Source organism: Xylocopa sonorina, chromosome 1, assembly GCF_050948175.1.
Source record: "Xylocopa sonorina isolate GNS202 chromosome 1, iyXylSono1_principal, whole genome shotgun sequence".
Classification (NCBI taxonomy): domain Eukaryota; kingdom Metazoa; phylum Arthropoda; class Insecta; order Hymenoptera; family Apidae; genus Xylocopa; species Xylocopa sonorina.
Window position 1 is genome coordinate 9751006 of NC_135193.1, and position 18348 is coordinate 9769353.

Genomic DNA, 18348 nt, shown 5'->3' on the forward strand with positions numbered 1-18348 from the left:
GGTTCCAGGCGGGTGTACCGCGCGCGGATGAAAATCTTCACCCTTTAATTAGAAAATTTTACTTGCAAATTAAAACTGCAACGATACATGTGCAAGGGTTCAAATATCTCCCTGTGTTAGAAGATTTTTTAAGAGATAGCTGTACGCGTGTAGAATAGTAACAGAAATTGTTCGAGTTAAGATAGAAATTTTGTCTGAATCGGGGGTCGACAGTGAGGAAGATTCTTTTTAAAAGTTCCACGTGGATTCGATATAAATAATTGCTCGAGGAAAGTTAGTTCGCCTTGTCCTTGTTTTATACGACTTCGTATATGCATTTTAGCGGATGTACATGGGATTACACTGAAAGCTAACTGAAAGAAGAATAAAGGACGCGAGAGGTGGGGGTGGGTGGTTTCTTTATCCGCTGTGCAGTTCCATTTCGTATTCTCTTGCATATGCACTGAGACGAGCTAACAAAAAAGATAAAAGTATCTTCCTTTCACGAAAATATTCTTATCTTCCTTGAATATTCAACCGGATATTCTGTCTGAAACGTCAATTAAATTAGCGCAAGATTGTTATCAACTCGTATGGCAACGAAATTGAACTTAAATTCGCCGCTAAGAGTCATTAGAACCGATCAGTGCCGTGTATACAGAAACTAATAAAATTATATAAACTTACATTTGGAGAAGGATCAAGAGAATACTTCACCAACTGGATCTGCATTGACTGCGATTCTCTTTTGCAAGAAGTTACAGTAGTCCGAAAACTGAAACGATTCCTTAATTTCATCGCGCGATAGTATCTCAAAGTCAAGAAGGAATTTCTGCATTTTAAATCGCGATAGACTCTCGGATGGACTTACTCCAACCCCCTTAAGATCGCAGGCCAAAACAACAGCTTTAACATCCCCGTCCCATCGTCCTTGGTATCAAAGACACCCCGGGCGAGAAATCGTACCGCGAGCACCCCTCGCACCCACTGCCAGCCGAGGAGTGAAGATAAATAATAAAGAACAAGCGTGCGGCCCGTCTCTTCTCCATTGAACGGATTTTTGCATGCACGTTAAGAACGTAGACCGGTCGTTTCGCGGCAATAAAATTAGCTTCGTTCACCGGCGCGCCGCGATATTTACGCTGGTTGTTAATTTAACGACAATACAGTCAATCAAGTGTCCCCGAGGCCGCTATAAAGGCAACGTATGTATGATAAAAAGGAAGCGACCGGGAGAAACGCGGTTGGCCTCGGTCCAGCTATGCTTATTGCCGGAATTTTTCCTGCGCCCTCCACCCCATACCACGCTGGTTCCCTTCTAACTCAACCCCTTTTCGCCCCAACCCCCGGCCCCAATGGCACGCGTGCGTGTGTGTATTTTGCTTGAGAAAGTGGTCATTTTATTCCGTCGGTAAATTCCGTCTATCCGCCGGCGTTGCAACCCTCCTAACGCGAACAGCCGAAACTTTCCTGCCTGCTCCCTCTTCGGGAAAGTCTTTACGCCCCAACCCCCCGCGATACGACCCCTTCCGCGCGCGTTCGTCTTCTTGCCGTCTGATTCCTACGTTCGTATTTCTTGCTAAGTCTGACTCGAATATTTGTATTTCTTGCGAGGCCCTCGGCGTAGGGGCCGCGAGGGCGGTTGTGATTGCATTCGGGGGCGGGCATTTCGGGAAGAATCGCTTCGAGGTACTTTTTTCCCGACGCGAGGTTTTACGCTGCGGTTTTTTCGACCCGCGATGGACGAGGTCGCGAGAGTAAAGGATTTCATTACGCTTTGGAATTTGTGGAGAATTAACATTTAGATATAGACTGGTCGCATTGGAGACGATACGATCGCGGTACGATTCTAGAAAGTATCGCGTGACGAATCTTGCGAACGAAAGATATACGATCGAATGAAATAGTATAAAGATAAACAAGAGTTTGAAAGCAATCCCGCAAGGTATCCGCGAAAGATAAAATGTCCCAAACCCTTTTTCATCAGCCTGAAATTAGCGCGAAAAACACTTTGCACTCGCGAGTTCTATTGTTCCAACCCTCGACACCCCGAATCTTTCTTTTTTTTTTTTATTCGCGAAAGGCTTCAGCCGGAAGTTATTCCTCTTTTTCATCTCCATCCAACGACTTCCGTTTGGCGACATGTGTGCGCGCGCTCGTACGTGTACGCGCGCGTCGGTGGATGCGAGAGGGGTGGTTATCGTTTGATCGATGAAAGAGTTAAGAGGGGGCGAGAAAGGGAAAAAAGGGAGGAAGAGAGCGGCGCGATAAAGCCGGCCCGGAGCGGAGAATAGAAAGAAAATAGAGAACGGAAACGGAGAAATATATAGGGAAAATGATCTATAGAACGCTGAGCAAAGTAGATCCCGATAACAAAGGGCCGCGCGATAAGCCCACTGGATGAGACTGAACCCGCGGTGCAGGCAGAGGGTGGGAAAAAAAAAGGACTTTCGACTCGTGGCCGTCGAGAATTTGTCACCAAACCCTGAATTGCAAGAATTTTGATTCATTTCTACCGACCACTGCATAAAATGGTTCATCCCTTACGAATTTATCATTGGCACCCGCGTGCATATATACGTTAGGTAACCAGAACTTTGATTAACTTATTTTAATCAGATTCGCAAAGGATATCGTGGATCTTATATTTGCATAATATTCCAATACTAGAACTACTTTAGCTATCAAAACGGCTGATTCGTGACTCCTAATAAAAATTCTATTCTACAATTTTGCCGAGATTTATTTCTGGTAATTTTCAAGAACGTTCACCTGGTATTTTATAGAGTCTTGTGGTCTGTCGGAAGAGATTTTGGTATACTTTAATCGTCGATAGTTCTACGGTTTAAGTTCGTGAAAATTAACGCGTGGTGCGTTCTGGTTCTTAAATGTAGCTATTTTCGCGAAGATGCACACCGTCGTAAAACACAATTCCGCATAGTTGCCGGTGTCCTCGAACGGTTTAATTTTAGTGGGCGCGTAGAAAAACGATAAAAATACCGCGAAATATATCGTGGTTTCGCAAACGACGGTTGGTAAACAAGGTCCTGTGTGTAGGTGTATCGGTGCATAGTAACGCATCGTTTCGCGGCCGATTGCACCGCAGTGCAACATTCTACGGAATGTCGAGAAGACTGCTATGAAAATTTGAATCGCGATCCACAAAGGGGACCAGAATTCTGAACTCATCAATCGTCGATTCGTTGATTCCCGTACGACGGCTTAAATCGCGACGCGTTTCCTCGAAATCAGTTTGAGATCGTGAAGCGTCGATTCGCAGCGCATCGAAGCTCAGCGCTTCGATTTCACCGGCTTTGAATCGGAATTGCGACGACCCGACTCCTTCGATCGAGCGATCTCGCAACCAGTTCAGAATTTTAACACCTTGACGCGAAACTTCGCAACTTTCAGCGCCTGGAATCGCGACGACCGATTCTCTAATACATTCAAAGACAAACTGTACCGTTCGATTCGCAACGCTTTCAAGGTGTTATCTCGAAATGCCTGCGATTCCAATAATTCAACGTTCCACGTTTCGATCAGGATGCTTCCGTTTCGCGACACTCCAAGTCACAACGCGTCGATTCGAAACGCATTAAACTCCAATTACTCTCCGCTCTCGAATCTCGATCCATCGATACCTTCCAGCCCCTTCCCTTCAGTTATCAATTAATCATATCGTTACTTCTCCCTTTCCCTCTCGCCTTCGACATCCCGCTCTGCTACAAAGATTGATACGTAACGCGTATCGTGTCGCATAGCATAGAAGAGGAATAGAGACGAGAACAGAGCGAGAGACAGAAAGAGAGGGGGAGAGAGGGGGAAGAGAAATCCACGCAAAAACCGGGTGACAGCGTGCATCCACTAAAAATAAGGACGAACGTAGAGGTTTTGAAACTCACTGAAGCTAGCCGCTGGCTGAGCATGATCCGCGGCCGTGGCTGCGGACGGAGGGGTGTAGCTGCTGCAGTAGTACGGCGGGTGCTCTATTTTGATCGCGTTTATTTGAGGCTGCATGTCGCTGAGGTCATGCAGTATGGACGCTGAAACCAGACACACATTAGCGGTTACGGATCCTCGCGCGCTTCGTACGTCATCCGTTCCAACCTCGTCGTCCACCGCCTAAAATCGTTGGTCCCCGTGTCCGTTTGGTCATCGTCGTGTTCGTCTTCTTGCGGTCTCGTTTCTCGATGGAACCGTGCTTCCGCGCGTCCCCCATCGAGAGTCATCCCCCGCCCGCCGACACCTCAGACATAACGCCGTCTGATTATCGAGGGCGGAGAATTTTATTTCGAGGGTGCGCGGGGAACACTTTCGATCAATTCGCGCAGTCCCGTTTCGACTGTCGTCGCGGGTAGTATACACGCGCACGTCGTTCAGAAAAATCTAGTCGAAGGTGGCTCGCGAACTTGAGACTTTTTCTAGGATATCGAATTATCGAAGGAACAAGATAGAGGCTCGTCCAATTCCATATTGATTAAAACACGAACTCGCTCCACTTCGACGAATTATCCGGTCTGAATCGGCAAAAACAATCCCCCGTAATCCGTTCGAAGATCCAACGAGCAATCGGGACCGTTACCACAGACGATTAATACCACCGATTATCCATCGACTCCACTCTAAATCGTGTTGTCGAGGAGTCGAAAGCGACTCGACGGATAGGGACAGAGACAGATAGATCGTACGGATAGAGAGAGAGAGAGAGAGAGCGGTGATCCACGTAAACACGAACGTGTCGCAAGGAGGGACGATAGGGTAGGGCGCGACACGGCGGGGAACGGTTAATTAATCGTGGTGCCGGCCATTAGAATACGCTCCAGTTACACGTTGCGCTGAATCAGCGCCACCGTAAAATAATAGGATTCCAGTTTGTCGCAGTTGGCGACGCGTAAATATAGGGATCCTCCCCGTGGCACGACGGTCAACGACCAATTAGGTTGAGCTAGTGCCGTGAAATTTGCATCTTGTGTAAGCGACCTGCTCGTAAACCCCCGAGCGACTTCGCCACCGACCCTTCGCGCTAGACGTCTTCGCGTACCTTCGCCGATCCGTCCCAAACGGTCGATATCCTAGTGATTTTCTCCGTGGAAAGCTGCTAATATCGCGTCAAGATCTGAGAATATTCCCCTCGACGAGACAATCGATAATAACCCTTCTTTGGGCGAAGGAATCTGATCTGGTTTTCAAGTTGGCTGGTTTCGAAGGTACTCTGCGAGGATAATCGTGAGTCTCTAGATTAGTGGGGAGAGTTTCTAGGTCTCTCCAGTAGGGAAAATGAAGTTTCCCTATCTGGATGCTCGTATTTTAATCCTCGCGTCTGATCTGATCTTTTTCTACTTACAACTTTGCTCGTTCTTAATTCCTTTGAATTATTTCCTATGAAATTCACAGTCACGACTGCGAAGAACAACTATGAAATGGTTTCCGGCCGATATCATTCCTTCGACGGTTACCAACGGAACGATACAGGTACGATACTCTAAGAGTCGATAGTTCGTTCGTTTCCAAGCTCAAACCACCCTTACGGTAACTACCAACAGAACGTCATAAATGCTATTCTAAAGAATCCCAATCACCCTCATCTCCGCACGCTATCGCTCCATACATCCCTCTATCCTCAACCCCGAAAAATTCCGCAACTAAAGCCACCAGCGTTCCCTCCCGAAGGGTGGTGGTGTGTTTCTATTATGCCTCGTCTTGCACGTCGCCGAACGTCACCACCGACGGAATATTCTTCTCTATTTCACATCAGCCGAGGGAGGCTTCCACACACCCCCCTCAGCCCTGCTCGCCGCGGAAATTGCGCCCCTTTTTATCCAGCCTACGTGCCGTGCCTCTCACATCGAGAAGAGAGAAAGAGAGAACCCGGAAAATACTGCCCCCCTGCGGGCCTACCTACTATTTTCCCGCTCGAATCGCGCACACAAACCACCCATACATGCATGCCAATGCGAGCGCATTGTTGACGAAAAACCAGTGACGTATCCGGAGGTTGGAAAAAATTCGTCGAAAATCGCGCACGGCGTCGGGACAGTGATTCGCGTTTTTTTTTCCTTTTTTCTTCCCTCCCCCCTTTCTCTTCTCCTCGCTGATTCACGGGTTTTTCCATCCAGCAAAAGGGATAGAACCGAACCAGTTGGTGAACTTTGAAAAAAACTCCTCCGCTCGACCGGTGGCGTTAGGTTAGCCCTGGAGGGTGAGCGTCGAGGGGCGGTTAACCCTCCGCGGCGTGGATCCTGGGTTTCGAACAGCGAGATTGATGACGAAACGATTGATGATCGAGGCGAGAGGTTGCGTGGAAGGGGCATGAAGTTGCTTGGGGGTGTTTCGAAACGCGTTTGTAAGAAGCAACGCGATCTTTTTAGGGGTGGAAGAGGAAGAGAAGCGCGAGGGGAAAGAATCTTCGAAGAACCTCATTCCTGGAATTTGTGGTGACAAGAATGTTGCTAATTTTTAGTCGTTTTTGGGTTGAAAATGTTTGCGTTTCACTTTGTAGTTTGCTCTACTGTGGTGCGATCACTGACCAGTGAGAATAATGCTCGAACGAGAGGGTAGCAATGGACACTCTCGACTATCTCAAGATTTATCTGTCGTCATGGATTAGCTACGATTACGGTAGAATAAAGTAGATTAAAGTTCCATGATTGGTTATACGGTGTTGGATTAAAGGTAACGATAAGATCTTCCACAGAGGCGCGCCTAAAGCGTAGCCTTGAAAATTTCGACGACGAGAACTGCAACGAGCGACTTGAAAGACACCCCACGAAATCCTCGGAATAAAAGCAACGCGCCTAATTCGCGATCTAGGTCCTTTAATCAGACCCGGAGGAGCATTTGGAAAAAAAAACCGTTCGATCAAGTTGCAAAGATCGGCAGAAGGGAGTAGTGGCTGGTCTCATCTGGCGTGAGAAAAGGAGAGAAAGAGAGAGGCGACGAGGCTCTCTCAGCAGCCTCTGAGGCCGTGAGCATTGTTCCCCGTCTATTAATACACCGGGTTGCATACTAATCTCCTGCCACGGTGACGCGGAGAGCGAAGGGAGTGGCGAAAAGGAGGAGGCGGCGGCGGTGAAGGGAGGAAGAGTGCAGATGCATACGTCGAGGCGTTTTCGAGGCTCGCGCCGCTTCTCAATACGCGCTCCCCTGCCCTATTATTCCATTTAGTGCCGGTGCACGCGTGCCGCGATGCTCCTTTCGAGGGTGATCCGATGGAAATTCAACTCGCCTGAACGCTCGAGACCAAATTCACGAGAACAGCTTCCCTCTTCATCGTGGATGATCGTCAATTTTTTTCAACGCTGCTTAGCAATTACAAAATCACACTCGACTAGCTTTTTTATTTATTGCGAAGCTTTCTCTCGATCCGATGCAAAAAGAAGCATTATCCGGAGACATCGTTATCTTGGTCAGGTTTGAACCTGAAAATTTTGCTCCTTTTATACCTTTTATACATCGATGTTTCTTTAAAAGGCAATACTGACACGAACTTTGCTCCATTCTACATTTCAAGACGATGGAATTCGATGAACCCGAAGGGAAGAGCTTAGAAAAATGATTTTTCAAGAGAAGGAATTTAGGTAGACGAATTTTTCGAACAGTTTACGAGCATTCGAGGTCGCTGGAGGAACTTGCCAAGGGTATTCAGGAACCCAACAGAGCGTGAAAGAGAAAATTTCTCGCGATCGATTCGAGGGGCCCTAAAAAGAGTTGGTGGAAGTTCACGGAAGCTTGTGCTCGATCGTGGCCCCGAAAATCCGAACCCCATTCGGGGAGCAAGGTTCACCGTTCGGAATCTGACGAACTTCCGTCACGGCGAAGGCTTCGAGGGAAACTTGGCCGTGCGGTTATCGGTGACTAATAGAGGCGGTGGAACTGACCGACTGGCATCGCGGTTAGCTTCTGTATATGCTAGCGAGGGAAATTGGCAGACAATGTCGGGCAATAACACTTTTGTCCCGCGTGTTCCCGAGGAACGACACGAGGGCGTCGTTAACCGCTTTAAACGCCCCTCCTCTGCGTCGCGATTATCGAAGAATCTCCGAGGCAGCCTCCTCGAGCGAGCATCCCCCGTCGAAACGGAAGCAGCACGATGCGCAGGAGAGAAATAGATCGTTCGATCCTAAATTTACGTTCGGAAATTCCTGAGCCGTCACAAAGAGCGGAGACCATCGAACAAGTGGCGTTCGTTCGGAGCACAATCATTTCCTGATCGTGTTACACTAACAAGACCACTGTGCCGCCCCCCGTGCACGGTGCACGGGCAACGCGTGCCAATCGTTTCGTCGGGTCCTTGATAGCGAAAGAGGGAGTGAAGTGGTCCCGGGTATGCCGAAGGGATATGAGTCGTCGTCGAGTAGATTCGCGTTCCATAGCTAAGAATAACGGAATATACTGCGCGGCGTACAGTGGAGCGAGTTCCTTCCTACTTCATCATCGAAAGGATGCTTTCAAAAGGTTTCCCAGACATCGACTCGTTGATTACCTTTCGAAAGCATCCATCAGACTCTAATTGATAGCGAGCCGTCGCGATCGTGAGATTTCGCGCTGTTCAATTCTCGTTTCGTTTCGTTTCGTTTCGTTTCGTTCGTTTCTGCGTTCGTGCCCGAGATGCGAACGAGAGAAGATTTTGGAGACTTTCGATATCCTAGAGATCGGTGAATCGGTCCATGCAAATAGATGATGAAGAGAGGATCGTGTACGTCGTACCTTTTGAAAGCATCCAGAGCTCCTTGGAGCTGAAGACACCTGTCGCTAGGATCGTGTCATTGCAGACAACACCGTTATACAGTTCGTGGTAGCCTGTACCTGGGAACAGAACCCAGTCAACAATGAGGCACTGCGCTCGTTCGTCAAAGTTCGAGAAACCGACGGCGGAAGTGTCGCGTGACGTTCGCGAAGGATTGTTTCGGGGATGGGTATCGAGGGAGTGTCGCTTCGTTACCTTTTCGCCGCCTCTCCTCCTCCTTGCTCGCGTTGCAGACACCGTTTAGGACCTCTGGAACAATCGAACAGGATTTGCAAGTTAATTTTTTTTTAAATGGTCACATCCTGATGGTGAAGGTTTCAGAAAATTTTAGAGACAAATCGTCGTCGGACGAGATACATCCTCCAGCGAGCATCAACTCGAACCGCTCCATTCTTTCTTTCGAACGCTAAATGATACCAATGAACCAATATCTTTCCGTGTACATACAGAATAAGAAGATCCCTCTTCACTCGATTCGTATACCTTCCCCTAATTATAATCTTCCTCGTTTCGATCAGTCAAGAATCTACAAGCTTCCACCGTTGTTTCTTGGTGGCTAAATGAATCCTCCAATGCACGGGGTAGAAATTCGTATCCCTGCTTCGAGATTCGCCCTCTCCTTTTTATCCCCGTTTTCACGCGATATCGTTCCCTTCCACCCTTTACGAAGGGTTGGCAGCCATCTCGACATCGCTGAAACCGTTCCAGCGGAGCATCGTTGGGATTCCCTGTACACGGATCCGGAGGAACAGCATCCTCGACGCCATCCCATCTCACCTTCGCTGTCGCACGGTGTTTTATATCGCGGGACCTTACGCAAATCTCATTACGCAACATATCACCGAAATACACGAGAGCCCGGAACGTGTGTTCGACTTCTCTCGAGAGACAGAGACGGACGGAAAAGACTACGTCGTACTAACGTCTGCACGCGTGTCTGTGAAACACACGTGCGTTCGTGATGATACGAGAGACAGAGAGAGGGATAGAAAGAGAGAAAGAGAGAGAGAGAGAGAGAGAGAGAGAGAGAGGATGGGTTTGTTCAGCGCGCAGGATGGAAATTCGGAAAAGCGTTTCACAATCGTCGCGACACCTCCGATCAGCCCGACAACGCCGAAAAACCGACGGACGACCGTTTATAAATAGACGCTAACAAACATACGTTCACTCGCAGGTTATTTTTAATTGCGACTCAACCTTATATCGTTGTTCGCAACGATAAACGGCCCCCTTTTTCGGTCGTCGAGAGCCTCGTTGAACTTCATTTCGAGCGACCGATCGATCGACGAGCGATCGATGGGGATGGAAATTCGCGATTTTATAGATATACGGGATATCGTTAACGACGAAGAGAATTACCAAAGGAGTTGGAAGAAACATTGCACCAAAGTATCGAGTCGTGTTGTTTTCGTTGTTCGCAGAATTCGTCTGGTGAATATGGCTGACAGAAGACATGTGATTATAATGCGAGTCTATTTCGGTTCTCTTCAACACGGCCGTCTCAAAACCGTATATATTCCTACTAATCGAACCTTTACACTCTACTGTATTCTATGCACAAGGTCTGCGCTGCTATTTTCTTATTTTTAAACAATTACGTGGAAATGTAAATGAATTAGCACACGTCCTTTAGTCCACTTCACGTTATCCACCCTCCTCTGGGAGGGTTGGAATGTCCTAGTCGCGAAATTCCTCCGTCCACGCAGACATTTAAAATACTCGAAACTCTACAGTTAAACAAAGTCGCGATGTTCTCTAGGCTTTGTGAAATTCTCCAAACATTCCAATTTATTTACCCTAACCGTTCTACGAATAGTTTTAATAGTTTATAGTGTCATTATCCGACACGTGTTCGGCGCGCAACATAAATTTGAATAATTACCGAACCGAGAGAGCCAGCTGATGCACCCCCAAGAAATAGATCACCCAGCATATCGTTATTATTACTAAATGGGCCTTCGATGCAGATTTAACCTCGAATCGAACGTCGGAGTCTAGCGGATTGCGCGGAACGCGTTGAAGGTGCTACGGAGCCGCGTTCACCAGACGCGATTGCGAAACGCTGGGTCCTCTAAGGGGAGTGGGAACGGAATTAGTCGGCCAGTGGACAGGTGCGCGCACGGCCGCGGAAATTTTAGCAGACACCGATCGAGAAACCCTCGCTCTTGGAACAATAATAGAGAACGGGATGCTGTTGACACCACGCGAATCGCTACCGTTTCAACGGACTGTTTCGCGCGCGATTCCGCTGCGGCCACTGATACGGATGCATCGACCGACCGCCATTTTACACCGCTTTTCCCGAGAATCTTCTCGAAAACCGTGCACCATCGTCTCAGTTGCGAACAGGCTAAATGCAAGCCCAACGATTCGCGAACATTTCGAGTTTCGCGAGACACTTATGGGGGATGATGTTAGATTCCAGTTTCTGTCGGCTGTTTAACGGATCTTCTTCTCTTTGGTCTGTCGTACGAGACGAAGGACCTAACTGGTCCTTTTAAGAACTATTAAAAGTAGGAATTAAGCTTGACTGTGATGTTACGACACACCTAATTCCATTCCCTTTTCTCTCACAGATCCGTCATTCCCGCATCAAGCAAGCACTCGACAAAATATTTCTTACTCCATCGAATCTTCTGAGCGCGCTTCCTTTTTTTTTTCAATTTGAGGTTGAAGAGAAGGGAAGCAAAGGGTTAGTGGTAGGGCAGGTACGAGAATATTCATTTCAGGTATTCGCAGTGGCACGAATGGAAAATCAAATATAAGAGAGAGAGAGAGAGGAGTCGGTACAAGATGTCCGTCGCCTATTTATTTATAGAGCGAGCACACATCGGCATGCATGGTCACATGCTCGCGTGCACGGCGGCACACGCATACACACGCACATACATAAAACTGCGAACGTGTTCGCCGGTACCGCGCGAGAGTGTGCGTGCTCGCACGCGTTTTCCCTCGAGCGTGGACGAAAAATTCGCTCGGCCCGCTCCGCTCGGTTTATTTTCTTCCCTGTTTATTTGTTAACCCGAGGCACGCGTTCATTGTTTGCAGAAATAATACGATGAAAGCGGCGCGAGTGGCTAAAGGGAAATAAATCGCGGAAAAAGAGCGGATCGCGTCGTTGAAATCGGAATTTAAGAGCCGCCGTGTCGAGACTCCGAGAGGCTCGCTCGCGGACGTTCCGAGTCCCGCGATCAGCCACTCGATACCGCGTTAACGCGACGTTTCTCGAATTTCCTAATTCCCGCGCCGTCGAGATCGCCGTCGATTTTCACGAGTATCTCGCAAGCGGCGCATACCACGGGAGGCAGACGCGAAGAGGAGAACGCGACGGGAAAATCGAACGACGAACGAATCTCGTTCGCGAATGAGGTTTCTCAATTTAAAAGGTGAACAAATTATTAATAGAATAATTGACAGGGAGGCGGAGGGGAGGATCGGAGCGTGGCACGGTCTGATCGCTCGGAGCGTTGGAAACGCGGCGGAAGGTCTGTGGCGGTCTATTCCGGCTGTTGCCGGATGGATTATCAAAGTCGTGGCTTTCCCTACGGTCTTTCCGACGCGGCTCCGTCTAAAACGGAGCTCGGCTGCCCGCCTGCCGCGGTGGCATCGCGAAAATGCGACGTGTCCGAGAACGACACGCGTCGGGAAGGCACCTGTCCTCTCTCTAACACTTTCATAAGAGGCGACGATACTTACGCAACACCGGCCGCCGGCCGGGCGATATTTAGCTCCCGCGAGGAGAGCATGCCTAGCTGCTAGACCACTCTGCTAACCACTCTTTTTACCCTTCTTTCTCGCGCGAACTCGATCTCCCTTCGTCTCTTCGACGAGTCCGCGCGCTCGCCTGGCGAACGCGTTGCGCAATGTTGCTCGCGTGGGGTGATTCAAGGGTGCTCTTTGGGCTTCGAGGATCGAACGAGTCGGGAGGAGAGGCCCGAAGGGGAGTGAATTCGACATTTTCCGAGCGTTCGAGCTATCTAGCAGGCTTCCCTCGACTCGAAGCGATCGTTCCACGATAGAATCGACGGTGACGAAGCGAGGGACGGCGAGCGGAATTGAAATATTAGGCATCCCCGGGTCCTCGGCATCACCTCGTCGCGATGTACTTCCCTTCTATAATAATACCGTCTATTAGGTCAGTCGAAACGAACGGAGCAAGTGTCTACTTTTAGCATACGTCGACGCGGCGGATAATCCGAAAGGGTCCGAAGCCTTCGCTATCCGCGCCCACCGCTTGGCAGCCAGCAAGTTTATATTATTGTGGTGCCGTGTATATTTACAGAGGGCCAGGAATTTTTATGATGTTGATCGTTCGTCGTTCGTACACGTCGATCGGTTCGCTCTCTTCTACGCGCTGGTGCACACGCGTTGCATAGAACGATCGACTCGCGTCTCGTCGCGAATTTTCATTATCGTTTCCACGCTGGTTGATCGAATTCACGAGGAAAGAGTTACCGGGGTGCTACGTTCGTTTCGTTTTGTCTGAACTGCGATTGCAATTAATATTGGGACGAAATAGAGCTGCGAGAGGAATACCGCGATACGCGACGCGACCTAAGGAATTTGCAAGACAATCAATTATAATTGGGAACGCCGAAAGCTCGATGGAAACTACTCCTCGAGTCGAGACGCGGATCCTCGAAATAAGGACAAGGATTTTAAACCGTGGCTGGAGCTACGAAAGTGGGACGGAGCGAGTAAAAAAAGTGGAATATAAAATTCTCACGAGCGAATTGGCAAAAGTCGAGAAGCTTTGAGTTACGATGGCTCCGAACGAACGAATCTTGCGGAGAGTGAACACTGCGTCTCGACTACTTAGTAGGAATCTCGTAATTCTTGAACAAAGTCTAACTTTGATTTATCGATCGCGACCAAACACACCCTCTCGTGTAACGATGAAATATTTCTATAGAAGACACATCCCCAGATACAACCTTTGAAACTATAAGATTACCAATCGTAATCCAACCAAACGATAAACCAATGCTCACAGGAGAACTCGGTACCAGTACCAATCTTAATTATATTCATCCATTTTCACCGTGCAGAAGAGTAAAAAGAATATGTCCTCGGCATATTTTATTATTAATCTTACGAGGGAGCGTGTCAGAGGGTGCGAGCTTGCGAGCTCGATGTTTCAATGATTTTTGAGGGGTGAAAACGAGGAAAAGATCCTCGCGTGTACTCGAGCCACGCAAATGATTTAAAAGAATGCAGCCAGAGGCAAGTAGAACGATCGACGGCGTCGTTCGCTAAAGTTTCCAGTTGGGGATCACGAAAAGCTCGTGCAAGTACGCGGTCGAAGGTGGCGACGAACGGTCTGGAGAGTGCCTAACCTATCCCATGTCTTGGCAGCTGAGCGTTTTTTTTTTCTTTCTCGTAGGTGGTGCACGGTAGGCCTGGCCAATTTTTGCGTCAACCGCCGCTGTAAACATTAGAAAGCAGGCTGCCAAGGCGTGTGTGGACGCCGCGACCGGTACGTAGCCTGCGTCGAAGAAAGAGAAAGAAAGAGAGACGACGCGCTCGAGGCCGGCCTCTGCCAGGACGCGCGCGTACGTACGGAAATTACGTGTACGCCGACACTGAGTCAGTGAGTTCGATGAAACCGAATGAAAGAAGAAGCGAACGGGCGCCAGTCCCCGACCCTACTGCCAACTGATCGATCGAAACTCGTCGATCAACGGGCCACGCGCGAATCTTGCCGTTGTCGCAATTTTGTTGGCCTTCGGCGAGCTTCTCCCGGGGCACTCGACCGCTTGGTGACTTGGTGACGATCGCGATGACGGTGCCTCGGGGATTGCATCGGGGAATTTCAAGTATTTCAAGGTTGCGGCCCGATGGAATCATTATACCCTAGTTTCGACTATTGGAAGCTCCTTTTGAACTTTGGGGAATGATCTTCAGAGTTGGAAGAGTGCGGAGAACTTTGGGCTAAAAATTTGTTTGGAATTCCTGTGATTAAAAATTGAAGTATTACCAGAGATTCCTATGTAGAAAGATTTCGAATTTGTAGAGAATTCAGAGGTTCCAGCCAGAGGCTAGCAAAAAACCAGCAAGAATCCCAAATTTTATACTTCCAAAGTAGCCCAGTTCTCCAACTTGCGAGACTTACCACCCTCGCGGAGCCCTCACCCTCCGAGGTTCCCTGAAAATCTCTCCGCCCTCGTACGCGACACCTCCAACGACCCTTAGAATCTTCCAAGCATCCACGACGATCGACCTATGCCTCGTCCTATACCTCGAGCAATCGCGCGTTCACCGTGGTGTGCCCGTTCTAGAATCCCCGGTAGAAGCGAGGAGTAGGCGGGAGGGAGAGGGATCCGGGTTAAATTCATCGGCTCATGGAACGTGAAACGATCGGATGCCTTGGACGGTGGACAAGATCGACTATTCTTGAAGGCCCGATCCTTGGAGCTTGGTCGCGAGGGTCTGCCAATCGGATCGTTATAGATCTCTTCCTACGGGTCTTTGTACCCCCACGCGGTGCGCGTTGGTGAGAACCGGCGAGAGCCAGCGGGCGCGTCGCGGGGCCAGGCCGCGCCATGAAAACACCCAGGCTGCCCGCGTGGTTGTGTATGGGGGCCGGTGAAATTGGCAGAGCGTTCCAAGAAACTTTGAATCGAAGCCGAGTCGAGTGGACACTTTGAATGGACGGATGTGCGAGTGAATGAACGCGCCACGCTCTCGATTCAGACCGCCGCCACCCGCTCCTCTCGCTTCGCTCTTCTCCGCCTGCCTGCCTGCCTGCTTCCCTCGCTCGCTGTCTCTCTTTCTCTCTCTTTCTCTCTCCTTCTTTCTTCTGGGTCTGCGATGCGAGATCAACGAGGACCGCCGACGAGCCAATGCTTCCTGGTCGAACACCGGCGACAATCGCGCGCGGCGATTCGCCGGATCGTACGGTGGGATGGTCAGGTCGTTTGATGGCTGGTAGCGGGAAGAAGGATCGGTGTTTGGTGGCTGGAGCGCTGGTTAAAGGGGTTGTTCCGGGGGTGATTTAGTCGAGAGGCTGTTTGATGGATAGGTTGGTGGCGTCGACGGTTAACCCTTTGAGCGCTGAGATGCGCGCGTTCCGTTGCGACGCTTTCCCACGTTTCGCGTTCTCTGTACCGGTGTACGCCAGTACGTTCGTGAAAACGTTGTCGAAAAATGCCTCTGTGCGTGTTGCATTAGTAGTTGTGAACGATATATCGGTGCATATCGATTGATACTATTAGCGTGCAGAAAAGTGACAAGAACACTGGAGTCATTGATTGGTAAAATAAATTGATTCGTAGCGCATTATGAATCGTTCTCTGAAACCTATGAGTTAGACGGATTTCTAGTTAATAAATAACAGAAATGCTAGTGAACGTTTTGGGAATGAATTTGTTCGTAAGATAAGTTAGCGACTAATTGTAGGCACCCCTCTTGATGATGAAGCCGATCGCGTGGTACCTCATTCTTGGAGATCATTTAGTGAGCGACAGCCAACTGGTACGGTGTCAAATGGACTTACTACCGACAGCATCAACAGACGCTTCACACGATACAACGCAATCCATTCATCCCTAAAACTCGCGCTGTCCAACTCGGTTCAACTACTACCAAACTCTAACTCTATATAAGAGATCGAGCATCGAAAGGGAGAGCCTGACATTTTGGCTCTAATCTCTTCTTCGATATCACCGCTTCGTACGTGCACGTATGACACTGAATCTGCTCTTCGTGTCTTTAGAAAATTCCACCCTATCGTTCTATCGTTAACCCATGGAGAATCAATGTTGCGTTAACGAAACGCTTCGTTCGCCATTTTCTTCCACGCTCGATTCGTATCCTTAAATTATATAAGAGAAAGAAAAAACATTGCCTGGACGCGATGTTGATCTGTGACGGTGTCATAAGCAAAAGAAAAGACCATCGAGAATATCGAAGAGCTCTACCCTATTCTCGACGCCTCGTATGTATTTACAACCCTTCTAAATCCCCGTGACTCTCGTACGATCGAACGATTATATCGTGGGCGATCTCTTACCGTGGCTGGTGATAAAATTGGCGAGGTAGAGATCGAGTTCCCGGACGGAGACGTTGATGTGATAGGGGTTGACGCAGAGGCCCGGCTGAGCGCATTCCGCAGTCTTCTCGAGCCGTTCCCCGTCCGTCGACTCCAACGGAATTGCCTTGAAGAGGATCACCATTACTAGGTCCAACCTCCATACCTGCGACATAACGACACGGAACCAGGGGTTATTGGCTGCGCAACGGATCCTGGGCCACCGCAGGGGGTCACGTTCGACTTCCTGCGGTCCACGGTGGCCTCGATGGGCCCCTTTCGTAAGTTTCACGGCAGGTTTCGATTTCTACGGTACTCCGTTAACAATTGTGGAACAAATTCGAATAAAGTACGATGTAAAACGATTTGGGACTAAGCGGTATTCGTATCCGATTGGAAACGAGATCGTGGTGAAGTGTTGCAGGCGCTTAAGTACGCGAGAATGCAGCCGAGTAAGTAGATCGAGAGGGCGGCAGTCACACTCACCTTATCCGCTTGACGCAGGCAGTCGATGCGACGCATTTTACCCTTCTGATCAGGATTACTAAGGACACACATGGCTGGCCTCTTCCCCGTGATACTTAGAACGAAGTCTTCTCTGTACTCCTGCGTGATATCCTTTCGTAACTTGCCTAGAAGCCGCGAGGCCCATTTCTGTTTCACCTCCAGCTTCTCGTTCTGAAATCAGATTTTGTTCCGCATGAAGTTACGCCACTCGCGACATATTCGCCATCTTATTTCTATCCAGAGAAGGATTAACTTTAAATTCCTGTTTATCCGCGGTCCAGCTTTTAATAACTGAAGATTCTTGCAACTCCCGAAGGTCCCGTTGCCGCGTTTTCATATCGTAAACGGGACGACACGATAACCGTCCAAGACTCCAACCAGAGTCCGAACTCTTGGCGAGCAACCCTAACCATTTTCGAAGAAGAAAATGGAGAAGACATTTTGCCACGTATCGTCGTAAACTGGTTATCGGGGAAGAGCATATTCCGCGGAGGAAGTTCCCCGTGTATATCGATGCGTCACGGCAGCTGTTGATCTGGAAAGTTCCGCCAGTTTACAAACTCCGTCCGATGGCTCGGGACCAAAGCAACGCTGACCTCAAACTATTCGTCGGAACGATATGCGGGATCACGTCTCCACGTGTCCCCCTACTCCTCCCATCCCTTTAATATCTTGACCTTCCTCGAGTTTCACCAGGACCCTCTATCCTCCTTCTTTTGGCGAATTTTCAACCGTAGGCAATTTTACCGACACGTTTCTCAATTCTCTCATCGTTATGTACAGATAATTAACAAAGCACTTGGAGAACCGTGCAAGTGGTCTAACCTTCCTACGGTGTAATAAAATGACGGAGTATAACAACCCCTCGATTAACCTAGTTCACCTCCTAACCCCTTCGCATACGTGGTAAAAAGCGATGCGTAACAACAAAAAGTTCTGCTCTTATAGAATACGAAGGGTATAGAGTATGACATTCACGTACGTCGAAGGGTTGATTTAAAGGAACATGTTCGAAGCAAGTCTCCAGACGAAACACAGCCGAGAGCACTGAATTTGGATGAAAAATTCCCAACTGGACCATCATCAC

At 48.9% G+C, this 18348-nt stretch overlaps 1 protein-coding gene across 8 annotated transcripts in view; it reads right to left on the bottom strand.

Moving 5' to 3' along the window:
* Nfi (Nuclear factor I) overlaps nt 1–18348 on the bottom strand; it is a 59947-nt gene that overhangs the window by 12280 nt on the left and 29319 nt on the right. For 5 of the 8 annotated variants that reach the window (XM_076892874.1, XM_076892851.1, XM_076892843.1 and 2 more), the window contains exons 3-7: nt 17241–17432; nt 16737–16920; nt 8921–8974; nt 8686–8784; nt 3882–4022 (exon numbers count right to left, since the gene is read on the bottom strand). In XM_076892874.1, coding sequence (XP_076748989.1) covers nt 3882–4022; nt 8686–8784; nt 8921–8974; nt 16737–16920; nt 17241–17432 — 670 coding nt within the window. The remainder of the gene's footprint in view (nt 1–3881; nt 4023–8685; nt 8785–8920; nt 8975–16736; nt 16921–17240; nt 17433–18348) is intronic. The other 3 variants (XM_076892824.1, XM_076892859.1, XM_076892867.1) reach the window with 3 other exon arrangements.